The sequence below is a fragment of the Sorex fumeus genome, unplaced genomic scaffold (assembly GCF_029834395.1).
Source record: "Sorex fumeus unplaced genomic scaffold, SorFum_2.1 ptg000067l, whole genome shotgun sequence".
Taxonomy (NCBI): Eukaryota; Metazoa; Chordata; class Mammalia; order Eulipotyphla; family Soricidae; genus Sorex; species Sorex fumeus.
Window position 1 is genome coordinate 986,441 of NW_026606124.1, and position 20,255 is coordinate 1,006,695.

A 20,255-nucleotide genomic window follows, 5' to 3' on the forward strand; every position below is an offset into this window, starting at 1 on the left:
GCAGGAGGTCAGTTTTAATTAAAATGACTTACCATTTCTCTATCAACACAAAAAATTACATTCTAGAATACACTTAAGCTAAGAGCTGTTTTGTTCCTTTAAAATTCACTAATTATTTGGGTTCTAAAATGATAAAAGAGGGGAAAATACCAAACATGTAACAGAGGTTTTTGAGAAGAAGTCTCAAGAAACACAAAAAACATTTCCTAGTCAAACTGCAATACGGACACAAAACCTTCTCGCCGATTATGTTTAACAGGGTTAACACAAAATGTGTCAAAGATCAAGAGTAAGTTATCTGACATGTCAAGTACATAAGGTCAGAGGTACAATTTTATTCGGTCAGAGGTGGTATAAATAAAATTTTATATGCCAAAGGAGAAGGGTCACCGACAAGGTGTATGTAATATAAAGACATCACAGATGACAAGTAATAACTTTAAGTAGAACAAGTATGTTTAGTGTAGATACCTTCACTGATTAAAAATGAGACTTCTGTGTGAGTCAACATAAAATTGTCTTTAGATCACACAACTCACGTGCTGTACCACACCCGTGTTTTCCGAAAGAAGTGGTTACCATGGAAAGCAATGATATAGATTAAGGGGAAACTACAGAAAATGTAAATCTTGTACGATGACAGAGTACGGAAAAAAACAAACACATTAATCACATCTCAAACTCTAAGAGCTAAACGCCAGACTATGCTACAGCAGCTACAAAAATTAGATGATCTTTCTTCCAAAGTACACGAATTTAATATCCTGTCCTCAATTCTTTCTCATTTAAATAAGAATACTCAAAACTTAGATTACAGCTAACATGCCAGCAGTGCTCCAAAATGTTTAAAAATATTTTTCATAAAATAAACAGTATCTTTAGTGTTAAATTACACTAGCACGCAACAGGGACAAATGGAGACGTTACTGGCGCCCGCTCGAGCAACTCAACGATTAACAGGAAGTCAAGTGATCAAGTGATGACCAGAAGAATTTTCCCTTATGATGGGAATAATTGTTTGCATAAAGCAAGTTTGAATTTTTCCAAGTGGAGCACACATACATGCAAATAGAAAAATCTTAATACAGGGGGCCAGAGCAATAGTACAGTGGGTAGGGTGTTTGCCTTGCACGCGGCCAACCTGGGTTTGATCCCTGGCATCCCATATGGTCCCCTGAGCACTACCAGGAGTATTTCCTGAGTGCAGATCCAGGAGTAACCCCTGAGCATCGCTGGGTGTGACCCAAAAAAACAGACAAACAAGAAATCTTAAAGGAGAATAAGGATAATTATGGCATATTTCAAGTTTAAAATAATTCCATATTAAAAAACAATTTCAAATTAAAAAAATTAATAAATTACACTTTTTTAAAATGCCTTTATAAATTGGAGTCTCCTACCCCTGCGCCTAGCTGTCCTCACCGGGGCCCCTTGGAGGGGGCGGGTTGAGTTTCCCTCCCTGCCCCGAGCAGACTCTGGCAGCCGAAGACCTCCAGAACCAGCCACAACCTTCCTGAGACCACTCTCCACACGCATGAAGGTACCGGCAGAGGAACAAAGGCATGTGGGTCCCAGGGCTGAGATCTCCAAGCCTGCTTGGATCGGGGCTGAGCATCCTCCACCCAGATCCTCCATCTTCCACTAGGTGGGGGTCACACCCACCAACTGTCCCCCTCCACGCCCCTCCCCCCCCCACCGCCATGTAATCCCATCAACGGCCAAGACCCAGAGACTATAAAACCCAGCTCCCAGAAGCACGCGACCGTGCGTGACATCTTATTATCTCATTCTTGCTTTGGAGAACCTGGCAGGTTACCGAATGTAGCCTGCCCACACAGCAGAGTCTGGCAAACTCCCTGTGGCGTACTCAATATGCCAAATACCAGCAACAATGATGGGTCTCATTCTCCTAACCATGAAAGAGCCTTGAATGTGGCACTTTTTAGAATCTCAGGGCTTGGACGAAGGAGACGTTACTGGTTGCCTGCTCGAGGCAACCGATGAACAACAGGATGATCGTGATCGTGATCGTTGTAAATTGAGTAAAAGCAAAAATTATTTGCAGTTACGAAACAGATTTTTGTTTTGTTTTGTTCTGGGGCCACACCTGGCAGTCCTCAGGGCTGATTCCTGGCTCTGGCTCAGAGATCACTCCTGGCGGGCTCAGGGACCATTCGGGATTCTGGAGATAGAATCCAGTTTGGCTGAACACAAGGCAAGTGCATTCTCGCTGTACTATCTCTTTGGCCCCTTCCAAAGTTTATTTGGCTGACCAATCCCTTTTCAAAACTGTCACTGTCCTCCCGTTGTTCATCAATTTGCTCGAGTGGGCCCAGTAACGTCTCCATTTTGAGACTTGGTGAAAAAAATTCATTTAGCTCCACTGTGGAAATATACCTCTTATGTTTATAAAGAGAAAACTACCTCCACTTGTACTGAAGTCACTAGCCCTCTCCTGAGTAAGTCTGGTGACCAATTCCCAGGGTCAGTCTCAGGGAGATAATACACAAAATCTCAGGGAGATAAATACTGCATTTCCAATGTTTCCCATTTATTGATATGATCAATTTATATGAAATTTACATGGTTATTTTCCAAAAAAGGTAGACACTCAATAATCTTTTTCTTATATTATTAAAATATCGGGCTAAAGAGATAGCACTGCGGTAGGGCATTCACCTTGCACACGGCCGACCCGATTGGCCCAGGTTTGATTCCTCTGCCCCTCTCGGAGAGCCCGGCAAGCTACCGAGAGTATATCGCCCGCACAGCAAAGCCTGGCAAGCTACCCGTGACATATGCGAAATGCCAAACATAGTAACACACTGTTACTGGGCCCGCTCACGCAAATGGATGGACAACAGGAGGACACTGACAGTGACAGTGATTAAAATATCACACCACCATCTTTTGTGCATTGAGAATATGTAGATAACATTATTGTACTGTTTCTTATTAAATGTCACACGCTGCAATAATTAAATATTAAGGGCTGGAGCGACAGCACAGCAGGTAGGGCATTTGCCTTGCACATAGCTGACCCAGGTTCGATTCCTTCGTCCCTCTCAGAGAGCCCGGCAAGCTACCGAGAATATCCCATCTGCACAGCAGAACCTGGCAAGCTCCCTGTGGCATATTCGCTATGCCAAAACAGTAACAGGGGGCTGGAGCAATAGCACAGTGGGTAGGGTGTTTGCCTTGCACGTGGCCAACCCAGGTTCGATTCCCAGCATCCCATATTGTCCTCCAAGCACGGCCAGGAGTAATTCCTGAGTGCATGAACCAGGAGTAACTCCTGTGCATTGCCAGGTGTGACACAAAAAACAACAACAACAACAAAAAAATAGTAACAAATCTCACAATGGAGATGTTACTGGTGCCCACTCGAGCAAATCAATGAACAATAGGAGGACAGTACAGTCCAGTACATAAAATATTAAATGATATACTATATACTAAATATACTCTTTTACCAGCATAATGACACATTCTATACTTTAATAGTAGTTATCAAATGTTAAATTGCTTTAAATGATAACAGAAAATATATGAACATGGAATTGCTTGGAAATAGGGAAGGAGTTAGGATTTGGGAGGGGGGAGGGCTGGGGGCCATACCTGACAGTGCCTGGGTGTTTGCTCCTAGTGATGCTTAGGTTAACTATGGGATGCTGGGGATTGAACCCAGGCCTCCCACAGGCAAAGCATGTGCTTCAACAGCTGAGCTAGTTCTGCCACCACTAAACATGGAATTACGAATGACTAGAGAAACCACAAGGGACCCAATGAGCAAACCTTGATAACGAATGGAAAACTTACCACTTCTTCATCAGAGAGTTCCCGTCCCTGAATGCTGCTGTTCTCTCGCACTGCCTGCTGGTGCTTCTTCCCTTTGATATGACTGAAAAGATAGACCTCTGAAGAGATCTAAGGGCGTAAAACAAAAGCAATGCAATCAACATACTGTTCAACTTTAAATATTGCACATTCAATCTTAGGTGCTACATGCAAGTTGTGATCACTCTACAGTTACATATTAAGATATAAAATATCGGGATGGGTGGGGGATAATATAGCAGGGAAGTGGGTCGGGATCTTACCTTGCACACAGCAGACCCAGGTTCGATCCCAAACGCCCCATATGGTCCCCCAAGCCCCACCAGGAGTGATCCCTGAGAGGAGAGCCAGGAGTTTTTGAGCGCTGCCAGTGATGGGCTCGAATACAACACAAAAAAGAAACGCCGCTGGAGGGATGATACAGCAAGTAGGGCATATTTGCCTTGCATATGGCCGACCCAGGTTGGATCCCTGGCATCCCGTATGGTCCCCCAAGCACCGCCAGGAGTGATCCCTGAGTGCAGAGCCAGGAGGAACCCCTGAGCACTGTCAAGTGTGACCCAAATACTGAAATCAGTTAATCTATTAATCAATCAATCAATAAAAGATTTTTTGGTCAGATCCCAATTTTGAGAATCCAATAGAAGATACCTAGTTATAAGAGGCATGAAATGATAGTCCTACAGGATAGCATCTCCTTTTGGTATCAAGGTTCAAGTTCCAGCACAAAATATTTTCAGCACCAAAAAAAGGTTTTCCTTTTTTCTACTTCTTTTTCAGCTTTGGGCTAGAGAAACAGCACAGCGGGTAGGGCCTTTGCCTTGCACGTGGCCAACCGGGCCAACCCGAGTTTGATTCCTCCGCCCCTCTTGGAGAGCCTGGCAAACTACCGAGAGAATCTCGCCCACATGGCAAAGCCTGGCAAGCTATCCATGACATATTCAATATGCCAAACACAGTAACAACAAGTCTCACAATATTACTGGGCCCGCTCGAGCAAACTGATGAACAACGGGAGGACAGTGACCGTGACAGTGACAGTTTTCAGCTTTCGGGCCACACCCGGCAATGCTGGGTGCTGGTGACAGGAGGGCACTCCTGGTGGTGCTTAGGAGACCAGGCAATGCCAGGGACAGAATCTGGAGTTCCTGCACGCCAACTCTGTACTCCAGCCCCATTCCTTTTCTTTTTCTTTTTGGTCTTAATACATAAAAAATACTGAGCTGGACTACCAGCAAACAGCTAAAAATCTGTTTTAGCAGCCACTACATCTGGGGGCACTTTTCACTATGACTCCTAAGTGTTGTCACTATTTTTTTTTTTTGGTTTTTTGGTCACACCCAGCAATGTACAGGGGTTACTCCTGGCTCTGAAAACTCAGGAATTATTCCTGGCGGTGCTCGGGGGACCATACAGGATGCTGGAAATCGAACCCAGGTTGGCTGCGCACAGGGTAAGCGCCCTACCTTGTTGTGCTATCGCTCCAGCCCATCACTATTTTTGAACTAGTCACCCTGCACTAAAAATCAGGCAAGAAATCCATGGTTGGGGTTGGAGCGATAGCACAGTGGGTAGAGCGTTTGCCTTGCATGCAGCCGACCCAGGCTCGATCCCCAGCATCCCATATGGTCCCCAGAGCACCGTCTGGAGTAATTCCTGAGTACAGAGCCAGGAGTAACCCCTGTGCATCACTGGGTGTGATCCAGAAAGCAAAAAAGAAAAAGAAATCCATGGTTCTCTGCAGGTTCTTCAGTGTGAGTTTCTAAACAACGAGAGAATATATTTTCATAGTTGGGCAAACTATGTTAATAAAATGCATCACCACAATATTGAAAGTGACCAACCTACCAGGGCATTGCAGAGGGAGCACTGCTTCTTTCTCTCGTAAGGGGTCAGTTTGGGGGCATAATCCGTGTTTGCATGCCGTCCACTGCTTAACTCGGCTGCTTTTTCTTTTCTTTGTTCTATTTGCTCCATGTGCCTTCGAATGCTTTCATCATGCTACAGATGGAAACATACAAAGAGGAAGAAGGTAACGGTGCATTCAAATTATATCAAGAATATAAGAATCTAGTATTTTCATTGGAACAGCTGAAATAATAGAGATACTACAGTGGGTAGGGTGCTGCCTGGCATATACCTGTCCTGGGTTCAACAGTCCCCGGTACGCCATGTGGTCCCCCAAACCTGCCAGGAGTGATCCCTGAACACAAAGCATAGCCAGGTATGGCCCCAAAGCCAAGTAAATAAATAAACAAAACTTCTAAAACAATGGAAGAATGTCTTCAATCAATGTTAACTTGAACACCGAGAACAAGAATTTATAGAGTCCTTTAATATCTCCCACATATAGTGTAAACTTTCCTAAAAAGTGTTCCATGCAGCTATGGCACGGAATCTTAATAAGTGCATTGTGGAAGAGTGACTGATAAATAAATTTGGAAAACAGTAAGCTAAAGCTAAATAAGTGTTTAACATTGAACTTACAGAACCTCTAGTACATATCATTGTGCACTTATAGATGCACTAAATCTACCATGTGCTAAAGAACATTTTAAAACACTTCTTTGGCCAAAGGACAGCTTTAAGAAGGACTTACTGGAAATGGAAAGGCTAGAAAATATTTCCCCAGAGGTAAAGACCAATCTTTTCCACAGATCAGATGAAGGCCACCATGACACAAACTTCTGTTCAGATCAAATTCTTTCTAGCTTAAAACCAGTGACTTTCCAAAAAAAAAAAAAAATAACAAAAATTCTTCCAATCCTGATTTTCTATACATCATGTCCTACCGCTGGAATGCCATTCCACCCACCTATCCATTCTCCAACCCACCGAGCTCCTCTTTCTTTCTAAATTTATCTGTAAAATTATTGCTAAAAATCATATCCCTGAGGACTGAAAGTATCCGATGACAAAAACCTTGGTCACCAAGCACAAGGTGGGGGTGGGGAGATGAGTGAAGAAGTGGATAAGAAGCTGAGTCTGGAGTGATGATACAGCAGTATGGCACTGCCTTGCATGTGATAGACCAGGCTTCAATCCCCAGCACCCCAAGTGGCCCCCTGACCCCACCAGGAGTGATCGCGATGAGTGCAGAGCCAGGAGTAAGCCCTGAGCAGTGCTGGGGTGGACTCCCCACCCCTCGACTCCCCCCCCCCAAGAAAAAAGTAACATAAAGGGGACAAAGAGATAGTACAGTGGGATGGGTAAGATGTTTGTCTTGCAGGTGTCTGACCCAATTAATCCCCAGTACCCAATATGGTTCCTTGAACACCTCCAGAAGTGACCCCTGAGAGCAAAGCAAGGAGCAAGTCTTGATCATCGCCAGCAGACACCCGAAGATAAATACAAAACAAAACAAAAATAAGAAACAGGGGCCGAAGAGATAACAGCGGGAAGGGCATTTGCCTTGCATGGGGCTGACCCGGGTTCGATCCCCAGCATCCCATATGGTTCCCCGAGCATTGCCTGGAGTAATTCCTGAGTGCACAAACAGGAGCAGCCCTTGAGCACTGCTGGGTGTGACCCAAAAAGCAAATAAATAAATAAATAATAGTACAGGGATCTCGGTGGAGGGTCCTGGGCACTCTTGGCCATGGTGAAAGGATCATCACTTCATACATCACAGCTGTAAGCATTAACATTACTGTAAGGATGTTATCTAAGCTAGGCTAAAAATAAACAAAAATTATTTCCCAGATCTTTGAAATCTCTTCTATTACTAAGGGGCCTTCTCCGCACTGCTCTAGCACTCCTTGGGTAATTCTATCCATGACAGTTGCCTGCTCAGTGCGCAAACCTCACATGAGATTATACATGAGTTTCCTACAACTCGAGAATCATGTCTGGCTCATCTCTGTATCCCCACAACAACCTGACAACCAGAAACCTTGATAAATATTGTGGCACTTAATTTAAATGACTGATAAAGCTTTCGAACTAAAGAAAGGATAAATTAATTTTTCTAACTTACGGAATTTACGTTCTCTGAGAGAAGCTGGCACGTGCATTATTGTAACACAATGTCAAATATTCATACTCCTAAAGATCAGGTGACTAAGGGTAGAGATTTTCTAGAGATCAGTGTAGGACCCATGGGTGTAACTAACTGATATATTGCCTGTCTTGCATGCCTGAGGTTAAGAGTTTGATCCCCAGCACAACCCCACATTCTTGAGTCCAATCCCAGAACAGCCAATATGAACCCCGCAACAAATCTGTGAACTCCCGAGCACTGCATCCAAATGATCAGCCCACGGCAAGGTCTGCAATGAAATGTGCAGAGCACCCAGATATCACAAGAGCAACAGCAAAGCAAGGGAGAAAGAGAAATGAATAGAAAAAAAAATCACTCATAAATAATTAGAAAATTCTACCACTATATATCATTTTGAAAACATGTATGTATATGCTTACATTATTTCATAGGATATAATTGCAAATTAACTTACAAGCACTGAAATGAATAGAAACATTATTACAGCCATCTATTAGCATATTTCTTTCAAGTTTATGGCTATCAGAAGCCTAAAGCAATGAAACATTATAATCATCTATTAGTTTATTTTTTTTTAAATCAAGTCTACGACTATCAGAAGCAATGCCTTCTGGTCATTCATGGATCACACAGCAAAAACAAGGAAGTTAAGAAGTCTTCCGTTTTTATTTTTCCAGTTGCTTTATCTTACTGAAATAAATTAAATTTACAGAAAATTGAGTTAGAAATGACTGCAGTCTAATCTCCAGTCTTGTTATTCAAAGGCTAGGAATACAGTGTAATCCAATTTTCATACAATGGATTGAATGGGCGAACAGTAATCTCTTGCTTCACTGAAAGCATAACAGGTGGACTGAAAGCGTGTCGTCTCCATACCTTCAGCTGAATTTTCTTCTGTAGCTCTTCCATCGCTTCTTGCTGAGCAGCGGTGAGCGCCGCCAAGCGCTCTTCCCTGTCTCTGTAAGAAGGTGCAGAGATGGTAAATTTGACTGCAAGAAGGAACAATTCTCATGAGGTTAAAAAAAAAAAGCTGTGTTGCCTTTGCGACTTCCTTGTGGCATGCAGAATCAACTGGATGAGGAAATGTACTGTAGGAAAGGGGGAGGCCAAATCAGCCTTGACCCCTGTGTCTTACTAGAAGGACAGTGAAGAAAAGAAATGGGGGGGGGGGCAGGGGAGAGAAGAGAACAGGAAGTAAAGAGTGGGTAGGTTTCGGCTGTATTGGTGATATGGGAGAATGGTATAGCCATATATGCAAACACAGACTCAACAGGACTGAAAACATGAGGTCTAAGGTGCAACCACTGAACCTTTCTAAGGTGCCTGTCGAGTTGACAGGCAGGGATGGGGTGGGGCTTGGGATGGGGAGGGAATATGGAACACTGGTGGAGAAGTGGGGAGAATCTGACACTGATGGTGGGGTTGTTGTTGAAATACTATATGCCTAAAACTCAACTAAGAATAACTGTAGATCACAGTTCTTTCCTTAAAAAAAAAAATTTTTTTAGTGTTTGAATTAAAAAAATTTATAACCATGGAGAGTGCAACTCTGATAACGGTTTTAGTGTGGCAACAGATTCTGAAGAGGAATAAAACTGCAACCAGAGAGACAGCTACACATCGGGTTGTCGTCTCTGCACATGAGGCTGGGTGCTTGTCAGGGAGCACAGTGCGGGCACACATGCTCACCAGGGGTCACACTGCAGCTGAGGTCTCACTCAGATTTTGTGTGCAGTGCTTGCTGGGGGCAATACACTATGGTGGCAGTGCTCACAAATGTACCTACTGGTCAGTGTAGATGTGAGCATGTGTGTGTGTGTGTGCGTGTGTGTGTGTGTGTGTGTGTGTGTGTACTATATTCCTGGTCATGGTCATGGTGTTCATGCATCTTTTTAGAGGTATTTCCCAAGCACGAAACTCTGCAACTGCAGTGCTCACACACACCTGGACACAGAGTCACTGGGCATCAGTGTCTGCAGTGGCCAGGCTCACAGTGGAGCTGTCAGGCACACTCAGCCAAGCTCAGAGTACAAAGGCAGCACTGGGGACCCAGCATGAGCCCTCCTGCAGAGAAGACACTTTCCTGGCAGCACTCAAGAGACTCTATGGAGTATTAGGGATCAAATCCAGGTCTACCACATACAAGGTAAATTCTTTACCTGCTGTACTATTACTTTGGTCCCATCAGTTCATTTAGTTTTTGAATCAGAAATATCACATATTTGCATAGCAGAGATCTGGCCAGTTGAATGTCTTGTTTGCGCCATACCCAGAGGCGCCTGGAGGCTACTCCTGGCTTCATGTCAAGGGTCGCTCCCAGCATTGTTCAGGAGACCATAGGGTGCTGAGGACTGATTCAGGAGGGTCACCCGTGTGCATGGCAAAAACCTTAACTCCTATACTATGTCTCCAGCACAATTAAGTAAGTGATATTTAAAGGTGGAGATGGCCACAGGTCATTTATAATCATCAGGCTGGCCACATGCTGTTGAGGCTCTTTCTGTGAAAAAGATCACTCCAAAGGCTCTTACGACCAACATTAGGATATAACCTATGCCTTATTGCCTCAATATTTTCCTAGAAATTCCCTTTTGTGGGGCTGGAGTGATAGCACCGCGGGTAGGGCGCTTGCCTTGCATGCGGCCGACCCAGGTTCAATTCCCAGCATCCCATATGGTCCCCTGAGTACCGCCAGGAGTAATTCCTGACTGCAGAGTCAGGAGTAACCCCTGGGCAATGCCAGGTGTGACCCAAAAAGCAAAAAAAAAAAAAAAGAAAGAAATTCTTGTCAGAATCAAAATCTATTTCCTATAACAAGCACAACAATAACTAAAATGTCAAGCTTCCACCCAGCATAAGTGTTCAAAAATGTTTCCACTCTCATGCACTGCCACTCCTTAGAAACTGAAATTTTGCATATTTCTGTATTTAAGCTGGAGCGATAGCACAGCGGGTAGGGTGTCTGCCTTGTACGTGGCTGACCCAGGTTCGATTCCTCCATCCTCTCGGAGAGCCCAGCAAGCTACTGAGAGTATCTCGTCTGCACAGCAGAGCCTGGCAAGCTCCCCGTGGCGTATTCAATATGCTGAAACCAGTAACAACAAGTCTCACAACAGAGACGTTACTGGTGCCCACTCGAGCAAATGGATGAACAACAGGAGGGCAGTGCTACAGTACTATGGTGCTGTATTTGGAAGTGTTTCCCCCCAAAACTCAACATGGCTTTAAGACTTGATTGAAACATTCAATCACTGCAAACTGTCCGTCGAGACGTAAATCACAACGGGCAAATGAGTTACCTCGCTCTCTCCCGGGCTGCATCCTCACGGGCCTTCTCCTTTTCTTGCCTCTGCTGCTCAATTCGGGCTTCCTGTTCTTTCCTCTTCATTAACAACTCCTCTACACGGGCCTGGCGTTCTGCCTCCAGTGCTCTTTTGCGTTCCTAATGAAACATTTTACAGGATGTTAGAACACAGGGTCAGAGCGATAGTATGGCAGGTAGGGCGCTTAACTCGCATGCAACTCACCCAGACTTGATCCCCGGCATCGAATATGGTTCTCCAAGCCCTGCCAAGGTCCCAACCCTCAGCACTACCAAGTGTGGAACCCCAAAAAAGAAAAACAGGAAGAGGAACTGAACTGGTAAGTCCTCAAAGACATAGAGATGAGCAACTGGTATATGAAAAGTGCTCTTCATCACTGACCATCAGGGAAATGCTCATCAAACAATAATACTGGCACAGATCAAAAAGACTAGAAACAATCAGTACTACTGGAACTGAAGTGAAAATGGAACAAGCATTCACTGTTCGTGGGAATGTTGTCTAGCTCAGCCTCTATGGAAAACAGTATAGAAATTGCTCAAAAATCAAGAATTGAGGTGTCAAAGCAACAGCACAGCAGGTAAGGCACTTGCCTTGCCATCCCGGGCTTGAGCCCAGCATCCCATATGGTCCCCTGAGCACAGCCAGAAGTGATTGCCAAGTGCATAATCTGGAGTAACCCCTGAGCACTGCCAGGCGTGGCCCCCAAACAAACAAAATATTAAGAATTGAACTTCCATATGGCCCAGCAATCCCACTTCTTGGCATCTGCCTCTAGACCCCAAAAACATTCATTCAAAAAGAAGTTTGAGCCCTATGTTCATTCACTCCTGGGTTCTTCAAAATAGCTAAGATCTGGAAATAACCCAAATGCCCAAGAATGAATGAGGATAAAGAAACTGGTATTTCAACACAATGGAATACTACTTAGCTATTTAACAAGAGAGAGAAAGGGGGTATGGTGCCACCAGCAGGTCAATCTGTACCTGTGAGGCGAGTGCATCAGCAGCCTGATGGCGCCTTCAGACTTCCAGATACCCCAAAATTGCTGCTGTGCCTTTGGCCAGACCCCAAAAACTTGGGGCAAAGTTTACCAAGAAAGTAAACAGCCAAAAGTTACGTATGTGGGAAACACACCCACAAACCACCTCCGGCTCAGCTATATAATTGGAGGCATGGCCTCTCTGGTTCCTGATTGAACTGCTTAATGGCCATGATCCCAGAGACTCAGGAACAAATCTTAGAAACCAGCGGCTTTAGGTAGAAATGCGTCCGGTCCCTGCAGTAGGTTACCGGTGCTGGGCAACCCAGGTGGGAATAGGTTTTGTGCCTTGGCCTGTTCCCCCTGGTGGCCCAGTGGCCACCATCCTTCAGAGGCCACTGGATAGTCAGGTTTGGGCCCCCAGTGACAAGACACACAGGGCCTCACGGGATGGCGGTGGAGCTGGGCTTGTCCTTCCCACCCCAATGAGACCCCAAGTCACTGCCCACGAATGGCCTCTCTGGTTCCTGATTCAGCTGCTTAATGGCCATGATCCCAGAGACTCAGAAACAAATCTCAAAACCCAGTGGCTTTTGGCAGAAATGCGTCCAGACCCCACAGTACGTTACTGTCGCCGGGCCATCCCAGGGAGGAAAGGGTGTTGTCACTCCACCTGCTCCCTCTTGGCGGCTCAGCGGCCGTCATCCTTCAGAGGCCTTTGGACAGTCAGGCTTGGGCCCGAAGTGATGAAACTTGTTGGGCCTCAGGGGATGGGGGGGGGGGGGGGAGCCAGGCCTGTCCTCCCCACCCCAACGAGACCACAAGTCATCGCCCACGAACGGCCTCTCTGGCTCCTGATCAAGCAGCTCAATAGCCATGATCCCAGAGACTCAGGAGCAAATCTCGAAACCCAGTGGCTTTTGGCAGAAATCCCTCCAGATTTAAGTGTTAAAATTTCAGAATTTCAAAATCACATGGCCCTACTGCAGCCACGCGACATCATATGTTATTCATAACCAGCAATCGAACACAAACTGTCTATTGTTGCCTTTTCAGCATATCTGAGTGTTGGGGTAAAATCTCAAATAATAATGGTGCGTCTGGAGTCAAAATATTGAAAGTGATCAAAGTAGAGAGAGAGTAATGTGGAAATCATCTGCCCCACAGGTGGGGGAAGGGTGTGGGATGGGGGTATACTAGGGTTTTCGTGGTAGAGAATGGGCACTGGTGAAGGTGCGGGTGTTTCATTGTATGACCAAGACTTAGACTCAAAAGCTTTGTAACTGCTCTCACGGTGATTCAATAAATAAAATTATAAAAAATAAAAAAAAAGTAAGGTGGAGTTCATGCACTATTCAATCAGCTAATCAGTGGCTGAATAGCAGTACTCCCTACAAAAAAAAATAAAGAGAGAGAGAAGAGTGAGAGATGAAATCATGCTGGTCACTGTTACGTGAACGAAATTAGAGAATATCATGCTGTCTGTGTCTATAATTCAAACGATCGGGGACAGAGGACAAAGCTAATACCAACGGAAATCCAGCTAATAAATAATTCATACAACAATCCTGTGGCAAACTTGGAAGCTCACGGGGTTCAGTAACTTTTCCAAATAAAACGCTACCTGGACAGCTTCGTCACGTGCTTGCTTTTCTTCCTGTCTCCGCTGACGCTCTTCCTGCAGTTCATTCAGCCTCTGTTCATACTCCTTCAACTTCGATAAAACATCATGACGCTTATTCTGTGCTTCCAGGGTATTAATAAAGGCAATTTCGTTTACCTTAAAAAAAATCAAAGAAAATATTTCAGTTGAATCTGAAGAGCAAAAAAGTGGTTTTATGGTACTATAGATTTGTATAATTATGGATTTGCCTTATTCCCAGAGACTTTTGTAATGTCAAGATGTCTTCCTTGATATTTTGAGTTCTTTTGTATGTTTTAAAATGTATCCATTTTATTTAATAACCTACAGCTCATTACAGAAGCACCATAAATTGTTAATAATTTGTATTATAATTTCTCCTGTTTTAAATAAACCCTATCAAAATTTTGCTGAAAAAAAAATCAAAGAAAGTGAGTTACAAATTAAGTCAGCACCAAAATAATTCAACAACAAAAACCACAGTTTTCATGAAAGTTTGTAACTGGCTTGTAACTGTATCTCACATTGACTCAATAATAATAAAACAGAGTTTGTATTAAAAATAAGACAGAGGAAAGACACAGAACAAAAACAGAATGGATCATGGATCTTTTCTTTCATTACTGACCCCGAAAAATTAATTACTAATTTAATATACAGACCAGATTCACAGAACTGATTTAGAGCAGATAAAATTGAAAACAATTTTGAGTCTAGAAACTAAGAATTCTACAGGGACTATCTTATAAAGTTCTACTTCAGTGTAATTTGCAACTACATAAACTATATTAAAAAATAAATCAGTGTATTCATGCTAACATAAGGAGTTTAGGAAAATAAAATGTACATAAAGCATTTTTTTCTTCAATATATGGATTGAGTAACAGGGACAAGGCATTGAAATAAATGCTCACCTTCACATATAATGGCTGTTATGTTAACTTCACAGGACATAACAGTCCAGGGTCGCAGATAATGAAGCTGGGCAGAGTTAACTGGGGTGAATTTCTTGTGGGCCCGGCACAGTGAAAATAGCAGAGTGACATAGGGAAGTGGGAAGTATGTGCTGGAGATGATACTACTTCACAGAAGCATTCACGCCGGATAGAATAAAACTGCCCACATGACATATTATAAATCTCAAATGATCAAGAATGAAGAGGCATGGTACCTTTCAGGAACAGTATTGCGAACCATAGTTCCTCCAAGTCAAGTAACAGAGAGAGAGAGAAAGAAAGGGAGAGAGAAGAAGAGAGGGAGTAAAAGAGAGAGGGGGAGAGGGAGGGAGAGACAGAGAGAGAAAGAGAGGAAGAGAAAGGTAGAGAGAGAGAAGTATCTGCCATGGGGGGCAGGTGGGAGGGACACTGGGGACACTGGTGGTGGGAAATGCGCACTGGTGAAGAGAGAGGTTTAAAAAGTCAAAAAAAAGAGAGAGAGGTGCTGGAACACTGTGTAACTGAAATCCAATTATGAACAACTTTGTAACTGCATATCTGTTGGTGATTCAATTTTTTAAAACCCTATTTAAAAAAGAAAAGGAAAAAAGAGAGTATGAATATATTCTAACAAAGATTTCCCAGTTTCTGTGCTACTAGGTCCCTGTTATAAACAAACGTGGCTGCTTCACAACAGGACTATCTTTCCAACACCGAAAAGTCCAAGCAAAACAGGCATGTAACCAGGGGAGATTATTCATACTGCATCAAGGCTCAGGTGCGACACACAATCAAGATGAAATCAAAGGAACAGGACTTACTGTCACCGATGTAATAAACCTTTAAAAACTCAGAGAGGAAAGATTGAATAAAAATTAGATGAAAAAATCTAACCTGTGGGCTGGCAAGATGCTTTGCATGCAGTAAGCCTGGGTTCAACCTCAGCACTAGGTGGTTCCCTGGAGACAGATCCAACCAGCAGTGGCCCCAGGCACCACCAGGTTATGGCCCAAAGACAAAATTTAAAATGTTTTGATATTGGGCAAAGAATAGAAAAATTCAGGGACTGGAGCGATAGTACAGCAGGTAGGGTGTTTGCCTTGCATGCGGCCAACCCGGGCTCAATTCCCAGCATCCTATATAGGTCCCCTGAGCTCCGCCAGGAGTAATTCCTGAGTGCAAAGCCAGGAGAAACCCCTGTGCACTGCCGGGTGTGACCCAAAAAGAAAAAAAAAAAAAGAATAGAAAGATTCAGCTAGGAATCTGAGATAAGTAAATTCTGAAGATGTAACACAGAGAACAGAGATGATGGCAAACCACACTATGTATTTGTTATTTGCCTGGTAACAAGGCAGACCCAAAGTTAGAGCACAGACACACCTCCAGTAATTAAGTACAGGCGTTAGAGATGTTAATAGCCTGGAAAGTAATGATGATCCCACAGAGTACAGCAACATCAAAACATACATTTACATACCTTAATATACAACAGTTTAATATGTCAATGGGCCAGAGAGATAGTACAGTGGATAGGATGCTTTCTTTGCACGTGGCCACCTGGGTTCAATCCCTGGAATCCTATATGGTCCCCTGAGCATCAGCAGGAAAAATTCCTGAGTGCAGAGCCAGGAGTAACCCTGAAGCATCACCAGGTGTGGCCCAAAAACCAAAAACAAACCCTAAAACGGGAGGCTAATAAATGTAACACCTAAAAACTTACTAGTTTACGTAAGTTTCATAGCCTTAGAAGAATCTGATGAGAAACGCTTCTTGTGATGAAGACACTCATTAAAAATTCAATAATTCCCTCAAATTTTCTTCCATTTCATTTCTCTTAGAAAGGAACTAAAATAAGAGATTAATACCTCTTATTAAGAAGCATCGTGTAAAGTATAACTCTATTTTATGAAGTTATTTATTAGGCAATCTGAACATCATTCTAGAAAGATGACTTGGAGAATATCGAATGCAGTGGGTGCTAAATGAGAACGAATCATTTTTATGATGTGAGCAATATTCTCAGTATATATTAGTATTCCAAACACTAGAGCAATTAATTTATACTAAGCCTTGAAGACAATGGAAGAAAGTTCCTGAAAAATTTTAGGCGGAGAGTTATTACAATAATGCCCTTCAAGAAGATTAATTTGAAGGTAGTAGGGATAGAAGACAAAAATGCCAAACTACAAAAATTCAGGGAAAATTAAAAAGTAGCAAACTGATGACTGCTGCACAAGAAAGGAAAACATAAGGAGTCATGGAAAAAGTACAGAATTTGCATACCTATATAAGTAACTGAGAAGTCATACTTTAATGATACATATTGTTGGTGCCCAACCAGATCAAGATGAGTCCTTGGATGCTTCCCTGCAAGCAGAAAGCAGAACCAGGACCCCACACTGCACTAAGTGGGTGAGCCGGCGCTTGAAAGTCTGATCGATATGAAAAAGGCAAAACTGACCCTCTGTGGCCAGCGAATTCCAGGAGCACAAAGCAGCAGTTTCTCCTTCTCACATATTTCAGACCTAGCTAAACGATAGATGTAATTGACCGCATTTCCAGGCGTGAGGAGGTCCTGAGGTAACTGACTATGTTTTCAGGTGTGAGGAGGTCATGACCTATGTAATTGACCATTTTTCTTCCCTAACTGATTATGTCTCCGGCAGCTGAAGACCTCCTGAGCCAGCCACCACCATGCTCTGAGACCACTCTCCGCACACATGAAGCTACCGGCAGAGGAACAAAGGCACACGGGTCCGGGGCTGAGATCTCGAAGCCTACTCGGATCAGGGCTGAGCATCCTCCACCCAGATCCTCCAAATTCCAGTAGGTGGGGGTCACACCCACCAACTGGCCCCCTGGCGCCGTGTAATCCCATCAACGGCCAAGACTCAGAGACTATAAAACCCAGCTCCCGGAAGCGCGCGGCCGCCAATCATCTCATTCCTACTTTGGACAAACCGGCAGGCTACCGAATGTAACCTGCTCACACGGCAGAGTCTGGCAAACTCCGCGTGGCATACCCAATATGCCAAATACCAGTAACAATGAAGGGTCTCATTCTCCTAACTCTGAAAGAGCCTTGAATATGGCACTTTTTTAAAAAAGTCTCAGGGCTAGGACGAAGGAGACGTTACTGGGGCCTGCTCGAGGCAATCGATGAGTAACAGGATGGTTGTGATTTTTGTGATTGTGACTGATTATGTCTTTCTCCCTTTAATTGATCATGTTCTCCACTACACTGTTGAATTTCATTGGTGATTCTTCCTACGCTGTTGAATTTCAGTGGACGTGATTATAATAAGCCAGCAAATCAAAGAAGGATAAATAGGCTGCTCTTGGTCACAAGATCTGAGTGAGTCTTGTGATCCTCCATGAACCATAATTTCTTCCACATTCCTTGTTTTAGCTCCTCAGACTGCCTAACCAAAACTTCGTAAACAACATATTAGACAATTGCACTGTCTAGTATATGTATATATCTGTATCACTATATCACTGTCATCCTGTTGTTCCTCTATTTACTCGATCAGGCGCCAGTAACATCCCCATTCCTCCCAGCCCCAAGATTTTAGCAAAAAATCGCCTCTCCTTATTAGTCTTTTCCAACGATTGAAGGCTCTTTCAGGATCAAGGGAATGAGACCCATCATCGTTACCGTTCTTGGCGTATCGAATACACCACAGGGAACTTACCAGGTTCTGCCCGTGCAGGCGGGATACTCTTGGTAGCTTGCCGGGCTCTCCAAGAGGCATATATATATATATTAGGGCTGGAGCGATAGCACAGCGGTAGGGCGTTTGCTTTGCACGCAGCCAACATGGCCAAACCAAGATCGATTCCTCCGCCCCTCTTGGAGAGCCCGGCAAGCTTCCGAGAGTATCTTGCCCGCACGGCAGAGCCTGGCAAGCTACCAGTGATGTATTCAATATGCCAAATACAGTAACAACAAAGTCTCTAATGGAGACGTTACTGGGCCCACTCAAGCAAATCGATGAACAATGGGAGGACAGTGATCCCATATATATAATGTGTGTATATATATTATTGATAATATACACATATGTATTGCATTGACCATATATAATGCGTATATATCATTGCAGATGGACATATAAACATGCACATATACATATATGTTTGTATATATACATTCACACACATATACGTAACTTAGAAGACGTCAGATTAGACTGTTTTATCTGTGACCTAATTCATATAAACTGGCAACCAAAAACAATCCTACAAAATCAAATGACTCAAACAATTACAAGTTCTCCAAGTCTAAGTTACTAGGAAACATAATACATATTTCAGGAAAAACAGATGGCTTAGGCATATGGGTGGTAAGCTGATGAATTCCACTGGACACAATCACCAAGCAGCTTCTTCTGTCTAAAGCTCAGCTGAGGGCAGGAGAGATAGTATAGGAGCTACGTGCACATAGCTGCCTCCAGTTCAACCGCTGATACCACATATGGTACCCGAACCTCAACCAGGAGTGATCCCTGAGCAGAGAGCCAGGAGTAAGCCCTGAACATCACCAGGTGTGGCCCCCAAACAGATACATAAATATATTAATGAATTAACCCCCACGCCTGGCTGTTCCTCACCGAGGCCCCTTGGAGGGGAGCGGGTTGAGCTTTCCTCCCCGCCCCAACCAGGGCTCAGGCAGCCGAAGACCTCCAGGACCAGCCACCACCATGCTGAGACCACTCTCCGCACACATGAAGGTACTGGCAGAGGGACAAAGCCACGCGGGTTCCGGGGCCGAGATCTCCAAGCCTACTCGGACTGGAGTCGAGCATCTTCCACCCACTTAATCACTTAATCATTTAATCCCCGTTATTCATCGATTTATTCGAGCGGGTGCCAGTAATGTCTCCATTCATCCCAGTTGCGTGCTAGCGTAGCCCAATGGTATCTGTTCGTTCTAGGAACATGCAGAGCCTCAAACCGATCATTTAGGGTCTTGACGAAGAAGTCTGACCATCTTATAGGTGGGCGTCCATGTGATCTTTTGATGTCTCGTGGAATCCAATCAGTAATGGCTCTAGTCCAGCGGTTGTCTGTAAACCTCATTACGTGTCCAGCCCATGTGATTTTTGATGTCTTGGCAAATGAGACAGCGTCCCTGATTCTTGAGCGTTGACGAAGATCAGAACTCCGGATTCTATCTCTCATTTGAGTGAATCGTGATATTCCAAGCATAGTTCTTTCAATTCCTCTTTGAGAGACCCGAATAGCATTCTCATCCTGTTTTTGTAGGGTCCAGGTCTCTGAGGTATATGTTAATGCAGGAAGAATAGTGGAATCAAAGAGATATGCTCGTAGCTGGAGGTTCTTTGTCCTTTTAGTTATTTCTTCAATGCTCTTGAAAGCATTCCAAGCCGCTCTCTTCCTCCTGCGCAACTCAGGTGCCAGGTCATTCATCATGTTGATTTCTCGACCTAGGTATATATAACTGTTGCATTCGGAGATGGTGGTTCCGTTGAGAGCGAATGGAGCGTCAGGAACAAGGCTGTTTCTCATAAAC

General features: G+C 43.9%; 1 protein-coding gene across 1 annotated transcript in view; it reads right to left on the reverse strand.

Moving 5' to 3' along the window:
* Positions 1 to 20,255, reverse strand: part of SCAPER (S-phase cyclin A associated protein in the ER) — a 377,689-nt gene that overhangs the window by 256,367 nt on the left and 101,067 nt on the right. Inside the window, exons 15-19 of the mRNA XM_056128752.1 lie at positions 13,767 to 13,922; positions 11,137 to 11,279; positions 8,714 to 8,795; positions 5,686 to 5,838; positions 3,820 to 3,927 (exon numbers count right to left, since the gene is read on the reverse strand). Of these exons, the coding sequence (XP_055984727.1) occupies positions 3,820 to 3,927; positions 5,686 to 5,838; positions 8,714 to 8,795; positions 11,137 to 11,279; positions 13,767 to 13,922 (642 nt within the window). The remainder of the gene's footprint in view (positions 1 to 3,819; positions 3,928 to 5,685; positions 5,839 to 8,713; positions 8,796 to 11,136; positions 11,280 to 13,766; positions 13,923 to 20,255) is intronic.